This window comes from Agelaius tricolor, unplaced genomic scaffold, assembly GCF_023055355.1.
Source record: "Agelaius tricolor isolate 1412-34295 unplaced genomic scaffold, bAgeTri1.0.p SCAF_6, whole genome shotgun sequence".
Lineage (NCBI taxonomy): Eukaryota > Metazoa > Chordata > Aves > Passeriformes > Icteridae > Agelaius > Agelaius tricolor.
This window is the reverse complement of record NW_027269266.1, coordinates 51,318,271-51,343,690: the sequence shown is the minus strand read 5'-3', so window position 1 is coordinate 51,343,690 and position 25,420 is coordinate 51,318,271. Positions and strand designations below refer to the sequence as shown.

The 25,420-nt window shown below is 39.3% G+C and overlaps 1 protein-coding gene and 1 long non-coding RNA gene across 12 annotated transcripts in view; one reads left to right on the top strand and one right to left on the bottom strand.

Moving 5' to 3' along the window:
* The window catches only part of LOC139591291 (uncharacterized), a 258,419-nt gene that overhangs the window by 46,348 nt on the left and 186,651 nt on the right, over positions 1-25,420 (top strand). The gene's annotated exons all lie outside the window — the stretch shown is intronic.
* The window catches only part of GLI3 (GLI family zinc finger 3), a 206,433-nt gene that overhangs the window by 42,673 nt on the left and 138,340 nt on the right, over positions 1-25,420 (bottom strand). For all 5 annotated transcript variants that reach the window (XM_071429792.1, XM_071429795.1, XM_071429793.1 and 2 more), the window contains 3 exons: positions 23,370-23,516; positions 15,487-15,688; positions 540-756 (listed from right to left, as the gene is read on the bottom strand). In XM_071429792.1, the coding sequence (XP_071285893.1) occupies positions 540-756; positions 15,487-15,688; positions 23,370-23,516 (566 nt within the window). The remainder of the gene's footprint in view (positions 1-539; positions 757-15,486; positions 15,689-23,369; positions 23,517-25,420) is intronic.

Below are 25,420 nucleotides of genomic sequence, written 5' to 3'. Positions count from 1 at the left end.
ACACCTTACTGAAATGATTAATTCAAACTCACTAAGTCCAGTTCGACACAAATCAGAGAAAAAAACTTCAATCCTTTTCTCTGTCTTTGAGTTACTTTCTTGCTCACAGAATTACTTGCTTCACGTTACTCACAGCTGTACAAGGAGGGCAGAATATGACCCTGTATATCCTAGGGTCAGCCTGATTTGAAGGTGAAGCTGCTAACCTTTAAGACATTGCTGTTTTGATGTGTTTTGCCCCTTTTCTTACTCCCCACCTCTACTAGCTTCCTGTACAAGATCAAGGAGAGGCAGTATGGAACAAGAAGCTGCTGCACTAGACTGGAATGTTTATGAGGACTAAAAAGCACACTTCCAATCAGAAACTGCACCAACTGCACTCCTGTGATTCATAATAAAGTGACTGCAAACACTGGAGCTACAAGAAAGCTGTTATCAAAGGGTCTCAGTGACAGTGGTGATTAATTGCCAGCGAGACAATGCCATTTATTTAATTTTTAAATTAATGGGAAGTAAAGGTTTCTTTTGTTGTCTCTCACCTGTGTGGACTCAGAAGGTCCAGAGCTGACCTGGACAGGGTTCAGGACACTGGGGATGCCAGGGATAGGTCTCTGGGTAGGAAAAGTTGGAGCAGGATGGATGAGTGGAGGGCTGTGTCCAAAGGCTGAACCTAGGGTTTGCTGACGACTTATAATTTGCTGATGCATTTGCTGGAGGGATACTGGTGTAGGAGGGTATGTGAAACTCAGAGCAGGGCTGAATTTGGGAGAAAAAGGAGGGAAGAGGAAGGAAAAAGATGAGGATCATTACGGTAAGGAACTTTACAGATTAAAACCTTAAAATATATTTGATACCTTTAAACTACTTGAAGCCAGATTTCCCCCTCCCCCTCATATCCTTCTTCATGCCCCAAAGGATGATAAATCCTGATTTTAAATCCAGAGTTACCCTGGATTTACTAGTGAGTACAAAAATGGTACCATAACAAAACATAACATTTTTTCATAACCTCTACCAGGAAACCACAGAAAGCAGACTAAAATAAAATTCAGAAAAAGTGAAATAAAAGGCAGGTAGTTCAATAACAGCTATTTATTGCAATAACAAACTTTATATAAAGAAAAAGAATGGGTGCCTACATCCTTTATAGTACTTTTATTGATAATGCAGTTCCCCTATGTTCGTGTGTATGAAGCAGTTCCTTTAATCTTGGCTCATGCTACGCTTTTTCATAAGTCTCTAGATCTTATTATAAGAGGAGAGAAAATCAATTGGTTAAATGTGTTCTGAACACCATGCTTGTCATATCACTCATTTGTTTGCAAAGATGGAAAGCTCAGTTCATCCAGAATGTCACCTAAAGAATTTCCATCAGTGCCGTTTGGTTACAGAAACTGATGGATTAACCTTTCCCCTCTGAAATCGGTGATCAATGACTTCCAATGTAGAAATATTCCAATGGGAAAGCACTTCTCCTTCTTCCAGTTAAACAACATTAAATGTCTATTAAAGCCCATTATGTATGTTAATACCTGTCATCACTTCATTACTTCACCGTATTTCCCAGACCACAGTGACTTAGGGGGAAATTACACTGCCATCTAAGGACCTATTTTGTGGGTAGTGCAAAAGCATGCTTTGTGTCACACTTGAGAAATAAATGGTGTGGAACTAAATCTTCACACACAGGAGTAAGAGATCCTCCTGAAAATATTTGCCAATAGCTTCCAATCATAAAGGAAAATAAAAAAAGAAAAAGAATATTCATTGATTTTAAAAAAAATACACTGAACTACCAGAGTTCAAGTTCAAAAGAGCCACAGGAATATAAAACATTTTGTGTCAGAAGAGAGGGGTGTGGGCATTATACCTTCCAAAAATCAAGGCTTCTTCCAATGTCAATTTGTCCAAATTAACAGTCTGGAGTCTTAATTGCTGTTGCTGTTAAGTGCATTAACTGAAAATACTGTGATACAAAAAGCCAAAATCATTTCAACCATTTTAAGTAATAATTCTTCAGAAATTCTGTGTACATTAATATGACTATACATTTTGTCTGTTTGACTATAATCCATAAAAAGACAGCTTCAATGTGATTACATTACTATTATTCCTGGTGAGAACTCTGCATTACAAGAGTTTGCCCATTTAGGATGGAATATCATTAAGAATACCCTGGGAGAATTTTACTGGTCTTTGAGGAACTCTCTTTTCATTCTGCATTGTATTCTTTCTAATAAAGGGAGGCAGAAACGTAGTGAAAACAGTAATTGTTCACAGCAAGAGTTAGGGAGAAATCAGTAATAATATTCAGTTATTGAAGCTCTATAGTCCCTGCTAGTGTTCCTGTAAGCAACCATGAATGATTACAGCACGACTTAGCTAAGGTAGCCACTATGGATGATTAATAGGACATTAATCAAAAGATGCATATCAGGCTTAGAATTTGTTCACAAGCTTTCTTCTAATAGCTGATTTCATGTTCACTGAGCTCTATGCCAGTTTGTTCAATTTATTCTTCAGTGTACAAGCCATTCATCAAAGAACATAATGATTTAACACCCCTTTTCCTTTTTAGTGAACAAACATTGCTAAGTGTAACTACTCTGGTCTGTTCATTAAAAACCACACAATTACACTGCCACAGATGAGGTGGAAAACAAAGCCTCTTTACTACACCCTGGTGTTTTTTGCTTCCACACATACCCTGTGAGTTCACCTCATACACTCAAACACTAGACGGCACCATCCTGAAGATGCTGTCAAATTCACCAAGATCAACAAACACGACACGCAAACAGTTTAGATGAGGTATTTTATTTCTCTGTGAGTGGTTAAATCCTAGGACACTTTCACCCTTCAGATGAGTCAGTTTAGAAGAAAAAAATAAGTGGACTGATTTCATTGGCAGTTCCAAGCACACAGCAGCCTTTGGAAATAAAGGTTGAATTTTGGGGTTTTTTGCGCTTTTTTTTCCATTTCACCATGCACAACAACACCTATCTTTGCAAGTCCAGGTTCAAAACTTTTGTAACGTCCTTCTGAGCCTACATGGTAAAAAGACAATTGTATGACTCAAGCAGGGCAGTGCTTAAACATTAAGTACGTAACTTGCTATTCCCCTCCCTACATAAATTAAAATGGCCTCCACCAAAAGGAGAGATTTTACCTCCTAGAGATCTTCTCATTGTCTACATCTGTCTTCACACTGTACAAGCAGTATCCAGAAAGAGGATGGTAAGCCAGGCATTGACAAAATTGTAAAGTACAACAGAGGAGACAGATGTCATCTTAGCAAGAGGTTCTTACTGGAAAACAGTGACACCACCAGCAGATGCATTAACACACAGCTGGACAGATGTGCTAGGCGAAGGAGGAATCCTCTTTTCTTTAGTATCTTTCCTTTACCCTGTGCTCATCAGCAATGGTTGAGTCTAAGGTATTAGGATTTTCCTATGGAGCCTGAAAACCTGCACTTCATTCCCTCTACCTCCAAACTTCAAACATCTTGGAATGAAATGAAAAGGTGATTGTGAGGGAACAGAGGAATAGCCAGCACAGCCAAAGGGAGTAACTCAGAAATGGAGACAATGGTTCAGCCATCAGGGTGACTTCTTAAATAGCTCAGGTATCTGCCTTCAAATAACAATTCTCTCCAGCTGTTTCTGGAGAGCTCCTCATAAGGCAAGTTGACCTGGCTGGGTTTAATGTCACTTGCATGTAAGATGTTGTCACTGGGCAGCCTGGAGGATTTTTCTGATTTGAACAGATCAGAGGGTTCTGAAGAGAACAGAAGGTGGTAGGTCTTTCTCTGCCTTTCAGAAACCATTCAATAGAGTTAATGCTGAGGGCCAAAAAGAAGAAAAATAAATCAAAGCCCTCAACATTGCTGGCATGGTGTGCTCTACTGGGAAGGGAAGGCCTGGATTCCTGCCCTCCTTCCCAAAGTTTTTCACTGCACTTTCTTCAGCAACTCCTGAATACAGGATGGATGGAGAATCTCTGTGATCCTCTGCCTTGACCAGCAGCCCTATGTCCTCTTCCTGGCCCTACCAAGCTCACACTGCTTCCCAGCAGGCAGCCAGCATCAGCAGGAATGGTGGACAGCAGCACGAGGTGCCCTTGTCCAGTTGTTCCAACAATGCCTGCTTATAAATGTGCAGCAGTGTCACTCAGGAAACACCTAAAATTCATGCCCAAAAGCAGTAAACAAGCCCTGAAAGTAGTAATTTTGAGACTACTAAAACCAACCACCAGTTTTTCAAAAGCAATGAGTAGTTCCAGGGCCCTCATTTTGAGTCATGTTTATTTTAAGACAGTTTTAAGAGGCTGCAGTTCAGAAAAGGAGAGCTCAAGACTTCCAAAATCCAGATGCCAGAAGAACACGAGACTCCTGCCCCAATTGTTCATATTTTCCAAACACCAGCCACTTCCAAAAAATATTGGATTCACAGAAATGTAAATGAACTATGAATCTTTTCCTTCCATCTACCTATTGAGATATGAAAATTTACACCACTGGAGGGAATTTCATTTGTATTTCTGTTACAGACTTTTAAACAAAATAGAAAAGAAGATGAAAGCATATATGGCCACTAAAAATTACATGCCAGTTATCTTTTTAGTTGTTGAGTTTTATGAGAAATAAGGGTTAGAAGAAACATGTAATATTTCTGCTTAAGCATTCAATAACTCATATACACTGACAGAAAAGTCCATCAGTGATATCATTTATCATACTGTGGGCTTCTGTGTCTCTCTGTCAGTCTGTCTGTCTCTCTTCTCCTCATCTGCAAAGTCTCAAACCCCCTTCACTGGAGGTAATGCAGGGCAGTGGACTACATTGCAATTACATGAGCACATCAAATTTTAAAGAACAGGCTTCAAGAAGAAAAACAGATGTTATAATCAAAACCAAACTTTGTGGCTACTTTGTGGCTGTCCTGCTAACAAGGTTGTCCAGTTTCTGGTCACAGCTGTGGAATTTAGCACAAAACATCTGTGAATTAAAGTCAGAAAAAAATCCTTCTTTCCTCTACATTGCATAAGTGTGCCTAAGGAGGCAAAAATGCTGAGGAGATTCCAATTTTGTGAATACTACAAGGATTGTCTCATTGTATCACAGTAATTTTCTTCCCAAAAACTCTGAAGGCACCTTCTTTGGATTATAAAATGCAAATTTCTGCAAGATCTGATGCATGGGAATCTTGCACAAGTATCTGTGTGCTTTCCCCTTTCTGGTTCTGCCTTTGCAAGGTTTTAGGACGAGAGCTTCCCAAGCATGTTAATGAGGGAGCATTTAATGAAAGACATAGGGGAACAACTTGAAAGAGAGTAAAGAAAAAGCATTTGTGGACTTTTAGAATAGCTGCAGACATAGCCAGCAGGTTCATATATGACTAGACAAATCCAAAGACAACAGGTCCATAAAGAAATACTGAAGAGAACAAGCAAGAGTGTATACTTTGGGGTTGCTAACCTAAAGAACATTGATGCTGGGAGAGCACAAAGAGAACAAAAGTGAACAAGCAGGGGGGTTCATGTGCTTCTTGAATAGAATCCCGTTTGCACCATGAGAGACACATTAACTAGAGTAACACCTCCAGTTTGACCCACTGGGATATTTCTGATGTTTTTACTTTTTTTTTTCCTTCATTTTTAAACTTCAGAAAGATAAATTTGTTTCTTTGGGGTATCTTTATTTATTCATATAGAACCATATTATGTTTACCATATTAAAAGTTTGTTTCGTATCCTCTATCTTAAATATTTCCTGTGTCAACTGAAGATCCAAAACTTTGTTATTCTACACAGCACTCATTATCTGCCTTCCCCTTCCTCTCTTTTCTTTTTTAAATAGTTGAAATTATTTCTATACCTTCTTCCTGTCCAGTCTGGAAAAAGAGATAAACTCTATTTCAAGTCATCCGTATAATTTTTCAGGCCTCTGATCTTTTTCTTTGCTTGTCCTTGTTGTACCCCAACTGCCCAACAGCTTTTGAAATAAAACAATGCAGAACAGGTCACTGGACAGGAACGTGGGGCATAGTGAGACACACTGTGTCCCCCAGATCAAGGGGCAGGAGAGGGCTTCAGGCCTTTTGGCCTTTGAAGGGCCTTTGATGTGTGGGTGGTGCATTCGCAATCCTAACATTGCTTCATGAGGGAGGGTGCAACCAGCACTGCAAGGGGACATGCAGGCCCTTCCTGACTTGTGGAAAAGCCTTGGCACTCCCTGTTTGCCCTACAGCCTCCATCACTCGTTCTTGTCATCAGGGACCTACACTAAACAGACCAAATAATACAAATCCCCAGTTCAAGAAAGGGCTAAGTAATTTGTAGGTAGACTGCCTTCATGTTCAATAAAGCTGATCATCACAAACTACGATAACACCTAATTAACTTTAAAATGCACTTCTGATTGGAGCAATTTACCTACCGGACTCACTGAATTCAATGATGTTTTTATCCTTTACTTAGACCAGGCCAGGATTTCACCTTTAGTTTTTAATTTTATTTTTGAAGTCCTTATAAATTGCTTAAGAAAGTTGTTAAGAGTCAAACAAGGACCTTTACCTTTACTGTTTTACAAATGGACCCAACTACTGTTCAGGAAAACACCCTAATAACTCCTAAATACTTCTGAAGAGGGACTGACTTCAGCAAGTCCTTAAGTGCTGTCCTAAAGCCTGGGTCTTACAGACACAGTAATTTCAACTGAGGTAGGTCACAATACAAGTTATACAATACAATAAGTTAACAGTCAATCAAATACTGCTTTTCACATGTTTAGATGCTTTTTTAAAAAATAAAACCTAATATAAGAAATAGCTTCATTCATCCCATGATAAACTGCCAAACTGTCCACTGTTCAAAACACAAGACATCTGTAAGCATGGCTGGGAGCTGAGCCATGGGTGCTGAGGGAATCTGCATAAGCTAACTTCATGCATAGAAGTTGATCTAGATCTTTTGATGGAGCAATGTATATGTATAAGATGCAGCCAGGAACACTGCATACTCAGATGTGAAAAGCTGTGGACAGTCAGCAGGACAGAATCATGGTCAGACCTCAGCAGAGGTGTAGAAGAACACAAGCCAGAGCGTTGTCCTTCGACAAGGATGCAGAAGATAAGAAGCAACCAGTAACGACATGTAAGAAAACCATCCCCTGTTGTTTGAGTTGGCAGAAACAAGAATTATGTATGTTCCTTGTAAACACACAGGAGGGAGTAAAAAGAAGTTTCCAACTCTGTCTTTACAGCAAATTGTGCTTTAAATTCAGTTCCTCTCCCTGATTTTTTTAACTGACAAGGCTGCACTTTGAGTAGGCAAAGTGCAGGAAGGGCTTCATTAGTTTTTATGGCTTGCTATTTAAGTACAGGGGAAAACAATACCAAACTTTGACTATGAAACCAGACATAGTGTGATCTTGAATGCAGGTATGAGACTTGAAATAGTTTGAAAAAATATTTCAAAAATGACTAGTTTTCAAACATCCCTCAGCATTCGTAATGTTGACACATTGCATTAAAAATCACTAACTTAGAGAAAAGTCATCTAAATGAATTGGTAAAAAGACAGATCCTGCATCTAATAAAGGAGACCATGTATTTTACTAGGTGTTCCAGTTTTCATCAAATAATAACCATCATTGTACAATTGTATTTAATTCACATACATCACTGCCCCCTTTTTTTTCTTTTACTTTTCTATTACCAGTTTAAAATTAACAGAGTCTGTGGTTTGTACTTTCTCTTCAGCTTGTCTTATTATCTATTCTGTTTTATCTGCTAGGCTAGGTGAAATTTTTCTTCATGAATACATTGCCATATCCAGAGTAAAATGGCATCGTTTCACTGAGAGCAACAGGGCCACACTGATTAACCTTATGTGCTCAGACAGCACTGTCAGCTTTGTCCTTCTCACTGGATTATTCCTGTGAAGGAATCCTTAGTATCCTAACTGGACTTTGTATTAATGGTACCTTGCATAATTTATCTGTGCTCCCTCCATGGAAGTTCATGCCACTTCTAGCAAACATAATTTTGAATTAAATTCATGGCTAAGCACTTTCAGGCTTCTAAAACTGGTATAATTTATTACATTCAAAGTGCTAATTAATACTTGCTTTTAGGGTCTGAAATGAAGTAATGAAGTGCTAAACTCCAGCACACTTGTATTGGCCTGAGGACTTTCCTGGAACTAATATTGCTCTGTGTTCATTGAATGAGTTTGAACTCTTTGAGTAACACTGAACCAGTCTGGAGCAAGTTGCTTCAAATGGACTTTTAATTACAAGATCTGTGACATACAGATTTACAGGCATGTAGACATAATCTCATTGGTATATAGGTGCACCTGTACCTGTAAATGTGCATGCAATACGTGTCTGTGTAGTCTGCATTCTTTATGTTGCTCAGCTCCTTAGATTTTACACTTTCCAAAGGCAGAATTCTTGCCATTCATATTTCTGGTGAGAAACATCCACCACTTTCTAATGCAAGATGTAAGTGACCTCTGAAACAATCTCCCTGAATGTCACCCTCCCATAATCTACATGAGCTTTGTGCAGGAGGCTAGCTGCATGGTTATATTTTCACTGAGCCCGATACAGATGCAACTTTCTGTAATATTGGTGAATTTCACTTTTATTCACTTTGTGCCACTTCTCTGCCATTCACACTTCTTGAAAGAAGGTATGAAATGAAGCTATTATTGCAGGATAGAGCATTATATTCCCTTCTCTAGACTACCCACAGTACCTGACCATGGAGAATAAAGCCCTATGTTGCACATGTGTGTAATAGTGTCCATATGTGTAATAGGTCCTGTTTCAGTGGGGTTACACTTTGACTGAATTTAACTCAGTCTGAACTGAAACAAAGCCTTCATTTACAACATATTGCAAGCAATTAATTAGAAAGCTTTTATTGTAAGAAAGGCTTTCAATCAAAGTCAGCGCTGCATCTAACTTAGGCAGATCCCAATGAGTGATAATAAAACAACAAAACACCTATATTGCTGACATAATAAACAAACTCTTCATCCTACACATCCTATCATAACGAGCTTCTTGTAAAACATTATTTTTAATGTATTTTGTTCTACCTGTGCTATGCTAAACATGTCCTTTTTAATTTCATTAACAAGCATTTGAGCGTGTCCTTTTACACAGATATAATTACAGAAATATACAAACTTACAACTTACAGTCTAAAACACAAATCAAAGACAAGAATTAGGTAGTTGGATGTAAGTAAAGGTTAGATTCAAATTCTCAGATGGGGTCTTCTGTTTCATTGTGCAATTGTCAGCAATCTGGGCATGGAGTTGAGAAATGAAAAAAATTATATCTGCATATGTGACAAAATTATTTTGAGCAGCATGGTGAAAGCTAAGTGGTTATCTTTAGAGCCCAGTGTGCTAGATGAATGAGCAATACTGATAGCAAGATGCATATCGATACTGAAATGGAGTCAGAGCTACTCATACACTGGTTCTAAATTAACTGAGACAAATGACAAGAAGCACTTGCTTGTCTCAATGCAGAATTCAATGAAGGAATGAAAATTTGATCAACATGAAGCTATGGCAAAAATACGTTAAAAAAATTTGCTGGAGAAAAACCTGAAAAAATCAAGGTGCATATAAATTGCTGCTCCTCCCCTGGAATACTATTGCATGTAGTAGAAGGAGACTTTCAGACAGTATCAGCAGAAAAAACAATGCAAGAACTCTAAGGAGCAGACTGAAAACAACATCAGAAAGGAGCTGAGTATAATAAGAATATATAAAATATTGAATAAAGAAGGAAGATTGAGAACATGAGCGCTTCCAGTCTTATAACTGAGACATTCTGTTCAATTCAAAAACTGGGTAATTTAAACCTGATAAAAGGATACTCTTTCCTTTTTTTTAATGGAGTGTATAATTATACTGTTGGGCTCTCTGCTAAAGATACTTACACTTTGTTGATAACTTTATACTTCACTTGGATATCTTAACTCTATTTTTATTTTTCTCTTTATTTTCTCTTTGTATTTGCAAAGGGAAACTGGAAAAATTATTACCTAGTCACTCATCTCTAGCTACAATGCACTGACTCAATATACAACAATCATTCTATACAAGGAGCTTATATGAGATGAGGAAATAATTGAGAATCCAATACCTGCTTGCAGAAACACAACTCTTGTCTTCCTCACTGATGTTAATCCATTGCTGTCTAAGCTCACTCTACAAACCTGGCTATCCCTTTCTAGTGCTCTTTGTGAAAGTATCCTTGCCACCGTTCCCTGACACTTCAGATCAACCCAGAGCAAAGGGACAGGAGCCAGAGCAGCCAGGGTCTGGCTGTAATTAACGACATTGTGTTAAGTGTTCTGATGCTATCAGGGAAACAGGGCAGCACATGGGGGGAAAAAAGAAAGTGCTACTGTGTTTTTTTAGTTTCTTTCAAGGAGATCCCAAAGGGCTCTTGTGCTCACATGAAACTGAATTTTCACAGCTTATGAAGTGGCTAAGTTACATTCACAGTTATATCTGCCTAGACCCAAAGAAAGTCTTTTGTAGTAGGTGGAATTACTGACTTAAACACCTTGAATCTGACAGGGAATTCAGATCACTTTCTGAAAACTGACTTTGTAATTTTGGTATCACAGCATTGCCGAGGGACTAGAGGTTCTAAATTTCAAATCTTATAGAACATGAAGTCCCAGCCTCCTGTGTTTATTAAAGACCAGTTAATCTTTTGTAAAGGTTTTGAATCAGTACTCTTAATATCATGGGAAGTGATTACCCCCTCTATACTCACTCTAAACCATGCTGTCTCTCAAAAAGAAGTGCTACTGAAGTGCAAAGTCTAATAATTGTCACAGGTAGCAGATATAATATTAAGTACGTCTTGACAAAGGATTAATAGCAGGGGTGCTGCACTGCAGGACTGAGGCAGGTAACCAAATGAGTAAATGTCAAATGAAGGATTATCCTCATTTGATGCTACTTCACACATCTCCTTTCTGCATAATCTCTCCCAGCTGAGACCTAAACCAGGTGTTTTCAAATGCACAAAGTAGAAGCTCTACCTGGTGTGCAAAGGAGATCCACTATTAGCTGTCAGCAGGAGGTGTCATCTCCTTTTCAAGTACTCAGCCAGTAGTCAGGGCACAGCACTGCACTGCCAGCTGACAATGGCAAAGCACCCGCCAGGCCCAGCTCTCTGGATTGTGCTGAACTACTACTAGTATTTATTATTCAATCTACCCATGTCAAAGACCAGAGCCATCCTGTGCTTGGCTTTGTACAAACAGAGACCAAAATGTGGCTCTTTTCACCTGATTTCATCCTCAGCATCCCACAGTGCTCATATAGAGGATCCAATGCTGAAAAGCTGTGTGAAGCACAGGATGTAATCTTTCAGCCTCTTTTTTTAGCCAATGCAAAGACCACTGAAGCCCTGGGAACACTTTCTAAACACAAGTAGTACCTTTACAAAAATAGGTGTGAAAGAGCATTGAGCCCACAAAATTAAACATACCAGAAGTAAACCTGCCCAAATCTTCATGTGCTGACTCGTCAGCTTTTAGTTATGTGACAGCACACCCCTTTTCCTCTTTGCACAATTCTTAACTCATTCAGTCCACAAGACACACAGTAGCCTTCAGCAAGAGGCCCTCTGGTACTTTTCTTCTCTGTGCCCAGAGTAATGCCCATAGGTCTTCCTTCCCTTGTATTTAAACCATCAGTGAATAAATAATTACTGACACCCTCCTGAGCTTCTCCACTGCGCTCATCACTGTACAATCTAATTGCTTCACAAAACATTAATGCTTTCAACCTCCCTCTGAGGTGAAGGGGAAGGATTCATTTTGAACAGGAACATGAATCAAAGAAAGATGGAAGCAAAAAGTGTCACTCATTGGGGTTGCCCAATTTCAGTCAAGAAGATCTGGGCTAGTTAACATGACACAGTATACAAGATGCTCAAAACAGCTCTCAGCATTTTCAAGTCATGGCTGTGAGCAATTTGACTCCTCTGCAAAATTAAGAGTGGTAGGCTGGGACTCCAGAAGACAAACTGAGCCTGGTGGTCATTCCTCACTAGTTTAGTTGGCCCAGCATCAGTCTGGAATTGTGTTGCAAGAGCACAGTCTGCCCTCCAGGCAGCAAACAACCAGGTACGAGGCTCCCTCCTCTTTTAGGCTGCCTGGGACAGGTGAGGCAGTGTCCTGTGGCTCTCACTGATCCACAGAGGATGCTCAGCTGTTCAGGCTGTGCACTGAAGAAGACAGGGGCCCTATAAATACTGTGCAAACCTGAAGTTAAAGATGGTATCAGAGCACAATCACAAGGGGGCAGTACCTTCATTCTCTGAATGACCGGCTTCTGCCTGCTTTATTTTGCAGCCTTTCCTCTCTCCTGCTGCAAGGCTATGCTGTGTTATAGAAAGGCATTTTGTGCCAACTTCCTTAGCCTGTACAGTTTCTGGGCTGACTCCTGTCTCCTCTAAAGACTGCTTTCTGTTTCACAAAACTGTTATGGCTGGACAGACAGCTGAGCCTCCACAGGCTTCCCAAGGAAGCACCAGAGCTGCAGCTGCAGGGAAAGGTCCTCCTTCCTATCTGTGGGCCCTGGACTGGAACACGCTGAGTGCTTAGTTTATTTAACACAAGCTAATAGAAACCTCTTAAGGGCTTATCACTTGTCTAAATGGGACAATTTCTCAAAAACAGCAGAGATCACATCTATATCATCTAGGCAACTTTCCTGGCAAAGTTCAGCTTCCCAGTAAAAAGGCAATAGTTCTTTCTAGCTTAAACAGAAAAATCTCTTCTTACCTAACTTCATTTGGATAAATTAATAACCTTGCTGATGTTTTTTGGAAATATTCAGCATTAGATAGGTATTTACCATGAAAAATGATGCCAAGTGTAAACTATTTGGACTAAGTTAAAAAAGGTAGGAAACAACATCAAGAAGTAGAAGGACTATGTAATGTTAAGTATAGTTAATGCTACTGATACTATTGAAAATAGAAATCCTTCCTGTCTTGCAATTCCATCTAGTGCCTTGCTGAATTGTACCATTTTCTTGCAGCAACTCTGATGACATTAACCCGCAAGTTTCCAGAAGCTGGCATTTTCAACCAGGAAATTTTTTTTTTTTCCTAGACTTTGGTCACGGTTGCTGACAGGATTTTAAATGGGATGAACCTATGGTTTTATCCAATACAACAGTTCTTGTGCTGAATGCATTATTTGCAAGACAGTGAATATTAAATTAGGTTTTGCTGACAGTCCTGTTGGCATTTAGTCTTGGAATTTATTAAGGCAATGAAATGTGGTTTGGGTTTAATACCTTACATCACTGGTTATTTTGGTTTATATAGACAGGTTCACACAGGAGAAGTTAAAGGGCACCAACAGAGGTAGGTTGCAAAGCAGGAAGAAGAGCTCTCCCTTTCCTTCCTTTCAACTGAGAAGAATGGAAGTGTACATTTCCAACTTTGCATGCTGAATGGACACAGTCTTATCAAAATGAAAAAAAAAATCTTAATTCAAAATCATGTGAAATTTTTTATTATGCATTCCTGGGAAGTATGACCAGGAAGGGCTGAAAGCTTTGCTCAGCCACAGGTTGAGTCACACAAGCATTGTTTTCTTCAGTGACACCAGTTCACAAGACTCACTTTGAACACTCCCTACCATCCTTACTCAGTCTTTGCCCATAACTCCCTCCAGTTCCACAACTGTTTTCAACAAAATTATTCATCTGACTCCAGCTTTGCTTTGGAAGAGTAAAAGGAGAGAAGACTCACTCCACTGTAGAGACTATGCCAACTTTCATGCACTATTTGCTTTACCAAAGCTACAAGTTATGGGAAAGGAGTTTAGTTATTAAGTGCCATCCCATCTCAATGACAGTGCAGATAGCACAGCTCCACACAGTTCCGTGTATCTGACATATTTGGTCCAACTGCTGCCAGCCACTGACATACACATTCCTCATTAAGGAGCTTCATAACTGGGACCATGGCTCCACTGGCTGCCAAGCGGTATTGAGAGCAATACCTGTACCTGTGAAATACCGCACAGCTACTCAAGGACATCAGAGCTACGAAGCACGACTATTTAAAAGTGCTTAAAAAGGAAAACACAGCACTTACACTAATGCCAATATTTGCAGTGCTGTCACTCTCCGAGTTTGTCAGGCTCATGGTTTCTAACACACCAGTTGTGTGCCCCATCTTCTACAGGAGTGAAAACCCCCAGAGCCCATTTTCGAAGCTGTAAATGTGTCATTTTTGCCACAGAGGTGTTTCACAGATTTCACAGAATATTCTGAGTTGGATGGGACCCACAAGGCTCATCAAATCTGACTTTTTAAGTGAATGGCCCATACAGGGGGTCAAACCATGACCTTGGTAATGTTTTGAACCTTGCCTAAAATGGGCGTCCCATCTCAAGAAACTGCTGAAGGGACTTGCTCCTTTGCTTCATTGCAAATTGAAGGTGGAAGCTGCTGCTAAGCCAGGGCCAAGAAGCACTCTTTGAGAGTCATAAACGCAAGCCCAACATTTTCTGACACTTTGGAGAGGTGGGGGATATTTTTTAGAGTACCAAAGGAGCTTTTTTCAGTTAACATATAGCCATGTCACAATTACAAAAATGTTCTGCAGTTGCATCTCCATTTTTCCTTGTCCATGTTTCCTTCCTAATTTTCTTCCACTCCCTTTTTTATTTTTACTTTATTCCTTTAGTTCCCTCTCCTTTGTGCCCTATTTGCTTCCCTTTTCTGCACAACTTCTGTCCATCTCTTCATTTGCTACTCTGCTATTCTGCATCCAGAACAACTATTCCTGACTGTTTTGTTGTACACACAAGTGAAGCAGCCAAGTGAAAATCACAGCATTTCTAATGACAGTACTTCCTTGGTACCAAAAAAAAAAAAAAAAAAAATTAGCCAGAGAATGTCAGATCTTTCAAGACATGAAAACATTAAAAAAAAAAAAAAAAAGAACACCCAAAAGTTACAGCCAAACATTTGGATTGAACAGTACCATATTTCTCTTTCTTACTTTCTGATGATTGTAATGTAGGAACATTTCACCATATCACTGTCCATGATATCTATGGGCAGAAGAACCCAAGTGACTTAAATCACAAACCTATCCTAGAGTTTCTTCTCTGAAAACGGATTACTGGACACACAAACACACACTGTTCCTGCTGGTCAGACAAACCATTACCTGCACTGGAAAATAAGAGGCCAAAAAGTTCCTTGTGGTTACCTTTCTGAGTAAGAAAAAAATATTTTATAATTTAAATTAAGCTCCGATTAACATACATTATAGAAACTGCAAAATGCACATATTCACAAAAAAACCCCCACAAGTAACTTAAAGATGTGAGTATATGTTCACATTTGTATGTGTGTGACACATAAATGAGAATATACAATTCAGGTAGCAAATGCAATTCTTACCTTATTGCACTTGCAGATAAGTGGCCATAAGAACCACTGGCTGACGAACTGCTACGTGAATTATTGAGAATTGTGACCAAGGAATTTGGAGAGGTCCGGATCATGGTCTGAAGGTCAAAGCTGTGGTCAGACAGGGGGGATATGGACAATGTGCGCTTCCGGCTCGGTCTGGCCGACAGCCTCGGACTCGGGAACCTGGCACCTGGTATGGAAACACAAATAATTATCCACAAGGACTTCATTGGATTTATTTGTTATCAGTGATGGGTAGAGGGAGACACCAGCACACTGTGACAAGCCCGCTCTCTTCATTCGTGATCTACTGGCCACGATTGAGGAAAATTAGGAAGAAAAATCTTTCTTCCTATGGCTTACCTCAGGGGAGCTCTGTTTATTAATGTGCAAGCAAAATGATAAATGGCTAAACAAAAGGAAAAGACTTTTATGAGTTATCCCTCTCATTTCTGGTGATTTATGAATCTGATGGCTTCTTAGACATTCACATCATTAATTCAACCATGAGCAATGAGACAGTGGTTCAAATCTGGGATACCAGCAAGCCCAAACCCACAACACTTTAATACATACAGCCAAACCTACACATGTCAAATAGAGTACAGAAATGAAGAGGCAGCTTTCTCTTTGTTGACTATAATTCTGCCAGGTGGATATTGGATGCAAAACTAAAAATCAGGACTAAAACAAAAACTAAAAGGGCCAGCTCTATCAGCAGAATTCAGATTGACATTCAGAGCATTAAAATGAGAAACAGTAGGCTTTATTTGAATTTGTCCAAGATCCCATGATATTCTTTTGTCGGGGTGTATAGGGGCCTACAATTGCTAAATTTCTTTAAAACTGGAGACTAGACTTTTCAAAGCAGCAAAGTGAAGGCAAGCATACAGATACCACTTAAATAAATACACATTACATTTCTAAATTTTATATCCTATTCTGAAAATCTCTGCCTCTTCTGATCTATTTTACCATATCATCCCAACTCTCTGCAGTCCTAACAGAAGATATATCACCTTAAATTTATTCCCTTTATTTAATTATTTTCTATCTTGTTTGAAAGTAAGGAGACAATTAGCTTCCCCACTGCACACTGAACAATTTCCTTTAACAGTACTGCTGCTTCTAGCTTTTTAATCCCTTTAACCTGTAGTAAAGGACTGAATCCTAATGATCATGACAGCCAGGGTCATGCAGGTCTTGGGTTTGATGCCTACTTTACAGCTACTTCTCCTAGAGTCCCTGACATTCTCTGTAACTTACTAATAACTCACAGCTGGCCACAAGCATCCAGTATAGGTCTGACATTCTTAACATCTTTGTGTCCAGGATCTTTTTTTTGCAGGGTATTTAAGTTTACATGTCTAAAAATAACCAGGAGAAGAGCCCAAATGACTCTAATTAGACTCATCTCAAGATCAGAGCTAGATAGAATCTATTAGTAAGCTTTCTCACACACCTGAGTGAGTTTCCCTTTTTTTGTGCATGCTAGCCAAGATTTTAACACAGTATTGGGGCTGCCATGTTATTACTGTTGTTTCTGTGTGATCAGATCTCCATTTATAATCCTCATCTGCTTTGGCATCTGGGTAGTACAGAGTTTTGTTCCTTCCTGCTCTGTCTCCAGAAAAAGCCTTAGCCCATACAGCTCCAGTCTCTCAATGAATATTCAAGCTCTTGATTCATCATTTAAAATTTAGGTATAGCCATTTACTTATTTGTAAAACCTATCATATGCTATTTTTTTGAAATCTGTTTTATCTCCTTTTTAGGAGCTTGCTATTGTACTGTGTCTGATATTTTATTAGTACTGTGCATATCTTTCAAAGGCAGAGATCTTTTACTTGTGCTAAAGTAAGAAACAACAATAATCAGCAGCTATAAGAAACTACAATATATCTAACAAGGAAATACAACATACATATCACGGTAAAACAAAAATAGTAGTAATTTGCACTTGCATCTTTAATCCACAATTTTTCTCTGCTGACTGTTCAGCTGGAATGAATTAAAACAATGCCTCTGAAGTTAGTGCTTGTAATGTAATTTACCCCAGATGAGGATACAATTCAAGTGCTTTATCATGGTTTTACAAGGGCATAGCTAAGTACAGACATTATACTCCCTGCAGTGCCCTGCACATTCTCAAAAACTGCTGTGACTTCCCTCCTCCTCACCCTTTCTAGACTGAACCAGTCTCCTTCCCCCTTGTCTGAGTCATGCTATGGCTCTTGCATGTCTACCCACTGCTTGCTACACCTTCGCCTTGCCTGCCAGCTGCTGCCAGGGCAACCCTGTGTCCACTCTGGATGCACCAGATCTGTGGCCAGGGATGGAGAAGGACACTCCTTACAGCTGCCAGGGGCAGCACCAGGGCTCGAGCCACACATACAGTAGTCTCAGGCTTCCTCTGTTCCTCCAGGCAGCACCTCTTTCAGGCCCCATCTAGCTCTGGGAATTCAGCAGCCCCCTCCATCTACCTAGGACAGGAACTATCTCCTGAGGGAGATTTTGCAGGATCCTGCAAAAAGGGAACATTTCTGCTTCAGCCAGACAAGAGTTCTACCGGGTCTGACCACAGGAGACAGGGATTCAATTCAAGGGGGGGCCACGACTTCTAAAACTGAAAATACAATTGAATGGAATTACTGGTTTGCCCTATCTTTGTGGTTTAATTAGGTCTCACGTGCCTAAAAAGTCTTAAGCATGAGCTGGCCACTCATTACAGGACATTTGCTTAACAATTCATTTAGCATAACATGAATTTGTTAGTATGCTACTATAAAAAGGAATAGGTCACAATTTGTCAGTGTCTCTGAATACTAAAACAAATTTTCCAGCCTAGCCCAGCTTTTATTTTAAAAACAAACACTTCAATATTTATTTAGCAATTTGAAATGTTCATCTGTTCACAGTGCTCTCCCATCAAAGTATTACATTCCCTATTCAATAATGCTTTAAAATCAGAAAATGAAGAAGCACTGATTCACTGAAAATCCATTTACCTCTGTGGAAATGCTGATAGAAAAACATCAGCTTTGGCAAAGCACGCAAATGGAAGCTGACAGTGAAGATTTGCTTAAAAATGTCACCCTTTTGGAGTAGACATTATAGAAATAAAAAATCAGTTGTAGACAGTAAAGACTCGAGTGTGCCAACAAAAAATCCAGCAGGTGTCAGAAGAAAAGATCTTATTCTGAGGTGGAGATCAATTCTAAAATAACAGATATCTATCTTCATCATAAATTTCAAAAATGGAATATGCCATCCAGCAAATTTGCCCATGAATTTGATTTCTGAGTTGAAGTTTTTAGCATTGCTTAATCATTTATAAGGCAATCTTCAGACATGTATCATTTATTCCATCCCTTTAAATCAAACTTCGTCAAACCTTTTTTATTCCCTTCCTTTAAATCAAACTTCTTTGAACATGTCTCAGGCACTAGTTTTTATTGAAGGCTGTGAACATGGGACGTTTAGGGGGACTGGGTTTAAAGTCAAACCTTTTTTCTTTCTTTCTTTTCCTTCTGCCTTCTGTTTACAGACGTGTAAAAACTTTATTTTCACTTTAATAAAGTTTATAATAAATTTTGTCTTAGTTTTCAAAATGATAAATCTGTCATCAGGATGAGAGAAGAAGGAATGACTTTGATACTACACCCTCATTCTCCAACTGTGCTTTGACAAACAGAAACCAAATCCAGTCCAAAGCTTCTCACTCTGGCTTAACTCTCCGGGCTGGTGTTTTGGTCTGGCTGAGATGATGTTCATTTTTTCCCACTGCAGTCCTCACAGTGCTGTACTTTGCACTGGTAGCTGGAAAGAAGTTTTGGCTGCTGCTGAGCAGTGCTGGCACATCACTGTCTGCCAACACTCTCCCCATTAGCAGGCTGGAAGTGGGCAAGATCCTGGGAGGGGACACAAGCAGGCCTGCTGACCCAAACTGGCCAAAGGGATATTCCACACCATATGATGTCAGCTCAGACATAAAGGCTAAGAAAAGGAGGGGGTGAGGGAGCATTCATTAATTACAATGGTTGCCTTCCAGAGCAACCCCTCCGTGTGCTGGAGCCCTGCTTCCCAGGAAGTGGATGGACATTGCTTGCTGGTGGGAAGTAGAGAATAAAAATTTTTGTTTTCTCTTTGCTTCTGCACATGCAATCTTTCGCTTTTGCCTGAGTAAACTGCCTTATCTCAACCTACGTGTCGTTTTCCATCTATTTTTCTCTCCCACATCCAGCTGAGAAGAGGGACTGATGGAGCAGTTTGGGGGGCATCTGTCATCCAACCAAGGTCAATGCACCCCAGCTCTTTAGGTCAGCTGGGTCAGAGTCTCTAATGCCAAAAGGAGTAGGTCATTATCAAATACCTTTAAAAAAGAGAAACCTCCTATTCTGAGTGAGGATAGACAAAAGTAAATCTGAGTGAGGATATTATTAATTTGGAATCTTGAAACCTCAGGGAACATGCTTGTGTTCCACTGAACTTCATTTAGGGGAGTAGAACATACTCCCCAAGTGAAAAATGCACCTATCGACCCAAATTAAAATTGTTATAGTGCTTAAAGACAGTTTTGGAATTCAACATCTTTACAGGCACAATTTCAGCTGTTGCTACTGTGGTGATGTCAGTAACTTCCACATCTACTACGCCCCTTTTTAGATGCTACACTTAAAGGTAACAGATAAATCTGACTTTCCTAGAACAGGTAAGAAGATGGTAAGGCTTGCTCAGGGTCTCTGGCCACCAAAAATGAAGGAAAGCTTAATAGCAGCAGAGAAAATTTTGGTCCAGTTTTCATGCCACTCAGGACAGGAGGAAGAAGAATTACAATTAAGCAAGCATAATCTTGGTTTTATTCTTCTGCAATGTATTAGACAGTTCATGGACAGTGAAGTTCAGAGCTTCAAGAAGTCTACTGCTCCTTGGGTAAGATTTAACCTCTGATTAACAATCCTCCCAGTCTTATAATCCCCATTTGAAATCAGTGTTTCAGCATCACAGAGCAAAACAGAAGACCCCAAACTGCATATACTGTATGTAACACACTTTGGAAGTCAGCGTATGCTGGTGTTGGAATTGTTATCTGCACTATAGGAGGGGGTAGAGATTCCAAATTTCTGTGCTAGATGCTGTATAAGCCCACAATTAGGAGACAGACTTGCTTCACAAAAGAAGAACAATGTCTTGCTTGTACCTATTTGGTTTCTGTGTGGGATAAATGAGCAGCAGCCTTTCAGTCAGTTGAGTCAACTTGCTCAGAATTTGATAGCAGATAATGAGGGAAACTACTCATGTGTCTTCTGCTTCCTTTGACAAGACTGGGCAAAGGCAAAAGACTACTTTTAAGATCACCACACAAATCTTTAAGAAGAAAGATCCAAACAAATGGCACTGCTTCCCATTGATCGCTGTACTTTGTTATTAAACGCATACACGGGCATTCTTACTGGGGATTTTTATGAAGTCTTAATATCAGCTTCCTGCTAATTGTTTTGTTCTTGTTTCTAATCTAAAAATCTGACAAAGAAGAAAGGGGTTTTCTTTAGCATGATGAATGATAGGACATTCAGATTCCTACTTAATGACAATTAATTTACTGTATACCCATGCAAGTTAAGATAGTTTTAATTAGTTTTTACAAAGTAAAAGGGTAACTTCATACTCTATTTAGATAAAAGCAGCTATTGCCTGACTAAACACATTCTCATCAAATACAGAAGGTGAGCTGAGTGACCTTACTGGGATTCACTCTTATTTTAATTCTCTATTTACTGTTTAAAAATAACCCATTTGCATAATAGTGCAGGTTTTGTCTCTAACTCTGAAAAAATGCCTAATTGAAAAGTTGCTGGTATAATTACTCTCAAATGTGTGATCTTAATTTTTCAAAACAAACACAAAACAAATTAAAGTGTGCATTTCAAATGTATCTTAGTCAAAGCTGGTGAACACAAACATCCTTATTAAAGATGGTGTTTAGGCACCTTTTATGAATGGGATGAAATTATGGGCAAAGGTCAAAACATTTCCTGTTAAGTAAGAAGTGGAAACATTCTTGGGATGCAAAATATGGAATTCTATGTAGATCACAACATACACAATCTCTACTAACACATGAAGATCCTTCTGCAAATGCCATTATTTGTATGAGTACTGCAAAATCTTCTGGTTTTCTCAAGTTTTCTGGTGTATATATGGGTATCTACCTTTCTAAAGGCTGAATAAACCCATTAGATCAAATCTGCATCCAAGAATGTGGTCTGGTACTGCTACTTACGTGCATTCAGACACACTCTCTCACAGTAGGAAGCAAACCCCTTGAAAATTTAAAATATCCCTGCTCATTGCAAGTGAAGTTTGAGTAGATGACCTTTAAAGTTCCCTTACAACCCAAACTATTCTAGGATTCTATGATCCTTTTCAAGGAAGATGTGCCCATTCATGCAAGCTGGGGATTTGTCCTTGCAGCTGGAACACAGCAGCAAATTTACATCACCTGAACCACGTGTAACAGCATTTCCATTCTGCAAGGTATTATCAATAGGCATTCTGCGCTTTAGCAGTGTGCCTCATCTCTCCCTATCTCTCAGAATCCAAATCAGGAAGTATCATATTCTTGAGTTTTCAAGTACCAAGGCTGCACAGTAATTTCTGATTTAAGTCCAGACTACTTTTGTGACTTTATTATGTTTCTGCAGTGTGCTCAAGGTATGTTACTGTAAATTCTTTATGCATGTTACTGGTGCAGTGAGACTGATAATAGAAAATTAATTTTAAAAATCCTTCATTAGCAAGGAAACAGAATGAAAAAAATCTTTCCTGCACAGTTTCACAACTATCTGTCTTGCCTGACTCTTATAAAAATTATTGGTCAGTCAAGTACTTCACACTCCAAAGCATGTATTCTGCAGGGCTAGATATTCCTATGCCTTCCAGAGGTAAACCTGCCAACACCCATGCTCCTTGAGATCACCAACTATGGTGTGCAGCCAACAGCATGAAGAAGAAATCGCATGTTAACAAAAAGTTTAAAATTCTACAGGAAAATAAGGTTGCCTAACACTATTGTATTGGTCTGTACTACCAAGCAAAAGTCAACATCACCACCTTTTCTTGCCATCATTTTTTATTGCCCTCATCAGAAGGAACAGAGTACATCCTGAAAAGCATGTAAGCATCTATGACTTGAGGGGAATGCTCTGCGTAATCCCTTCTGGTTGATAAAAGAAGCAGTAGCAAGTAGTTTGCAATGGGGTCCTCTCTTTTCCTCCTTCAACAGAGAAACAGAGACAGATTAGAGGACTGAAAGATACTGAGTGGATAAAGAAAGCTCTTAATATTATGGAAATGTTATGGAAAACTAAGTTGGGATCCTTAAGAATTCAGCAAACTGCTTCACTTTACAAGTGGTCGCTGGTCTATTGGTCTGTGATACGCAACTTTTAAGTGCAGCTAGCACTCTCTGAAAGGTGCAGGGCATGCTCTCCTAACAGAAAAACAGATGTAAACCTTCTGTTAACAGAGAGCTCATCAGGGAAATACTCAGCCCAACTATGAAAGTGAGTTACTGATTGCAAATAGAAAAGGACATTTTCAAAAGCACTCAAGCCCTGCTAGAAATAAAATTTATAACCTGTTTTCAGGAGCAGTCCTGCTCCTCTCCCTACTTTCTTTCAAAGTTTACTTTTAGGCTTGACATAACCCTTGTGCCTTCGGCAATCAATTCTCTGGCCCTCCAGCCTCATGAGCAGGCTTATGTTGACTCCCACTTCTCTATCAGCACGGAGGCCTTTTGGGTCAGGCTACGAACAGCCCACGTGGCTCCCTTTGTAGGACTATCTATATTTCTAGAAAATACCACTCACTATCCATGGCATGAAGATATTCCATATGCAGAGCCCCGGCTCCCGCAGTGGCAGCTGAAGGAATGATGTCTGCGTACGGGCTGCGCTGGCCTGCCAACAGAGCCATCTGATGATAATATTCAGCTGGACTGACGCCAGCGTGTGGAGCTAAAAAAAACAACATAAAAGTACCGTTAATGACGTAAGATAAACAAGAAGGAAAGTTTTATCACATTGCAGTTTCTCTGGCCATTAAAAACGCTTGTTTATTTTTTAATGTAATGCAACGTCTGCACTATGACACCACTGGTCAATATATTTCAAGCAATGGTACTATAAAGACACCATTCAAAAAACCAGCAAGACCTAAAGTATTAATGAGCTTGGTGATCTCATATTTTTGTATTTATTATTAAGTGACTCAAATAGTGACAGGCTGACAGCAATGGAAACTAGTATGATTTATTTAGTGACATAAAAAAGCAGGAGAGCCTTCCTAGCATTTTATTCACATTTACCTCATCCCTGGTTCAAAGGAATCCATCTCTAAGGTAACAGGGCTGCTGAACTTCCATAAGCATTCAGGTATCTGGATTCTCTACTTAGGGGACTAGAAGATTTTCCCTCACCATGTCCCTCTGTGTCTATGTTTAGGAGCAAACAGGGATAAAGCATGATTCCAGGACAAATAATAGCTGTCCATTAACAACACACGGTCAGTTTTTTAGGAGGACAGACTGAAGTCAATAAATGTGACCATCCCAGCCTTCAAAGTTCATGTATAAATGTACTTGACACACAAGTCTATTTGCAGAGTCAAAACCACAGACTGAATAGACTCTACATCCCATCAGTGAGGTTATCGTGATGCAGTCCTCTGATAATGACTTGTATTAGCCGTTCTCTTATAAAAATAACATGAGAGCTTCCTGTTCCCCTCCCATTTTCAAGCAGGTTGTCAACTAATGGGAAACCCTGGACAAATACAAAAAGTTGACAGCACTCTAAGATCATCTCCTCTCAGCAGGCTTCAGATGCTATTGAAGGTAGAGGGTCATTTCATGAGTTTGTGTAAGATGTACTCATAAAATAAGCTGGGCTCCCTCTCCTTGACCCTGACCCTGACCTGCCATGAAACTTGAGGTTAACCAGAGCCCTTCTCTCCGGTCTCTCCCTGTCCCACTTGCAAAACTGTTTACACTCTGGTCACCACAAGATGGTATGCAAGCTTGCCTAAAACACTTAGGGTTCCTTAGGTTAATGGGCTGCACCCCAAGCTGGTACACTAGATTATTTTTATACTCTTTCATATCATTCAATGAGATTTTCTTTAATCTCAGCAGCTGAATCTTGAATGAAAACAAAATGTTGGGCTGAAATTCTCTGAATATTGTCACCTACACAAAGCTAAAGATAATTTATATTTTCATTAGAAAAATCAGATCCTAAATGCAAACCTTATAAACAAAGACTCAAGATTTACACTTTTAATGTTCTTTTAAACATAAACAAGGCATTGGAATTTGGAGAAAAGTTAATTCAGCAACAGATTGCTGAAGTGTACAGTCTGCCTTTATTACTATCAAATAAAATGAAAGAATGTGCTTTTGATGTTAAAATGTTAAATATAACATATAAGAAAGGGTGATGAAAAATAGATGTATGTCAAACATACATCTAGGCATGGCATAAAAATGAGCTGAGATAGAATAAAAGTTGTTGGTATTTTTTCCGAATTACAAAAGTTGTTGGTATTTTTTCCGAGTTACAAATTGATTTCACAATTAATTGCAATCTTTCCACTTTCTGTGAAATGGTAAAGAAATTATTCAGACCAAATTTTAAGAGATGTGTAACTCACACTGAATCACTGATTTTAAAGTTTTACAGTAGTAGGCAACCATGGTATATTTCCAGACAGACTGAAAATACTTCCTGAGCTTTCTGACATAAGTGTCTGGGTTAACTAACAGTAACATTGGCTGCAAACTTTAAAATTAACTGCTGCAAAAAATGTAGTGAACACATAATTACTAAATGTTCCATATGCCAAGAAATGTTCTGGTGCTCTT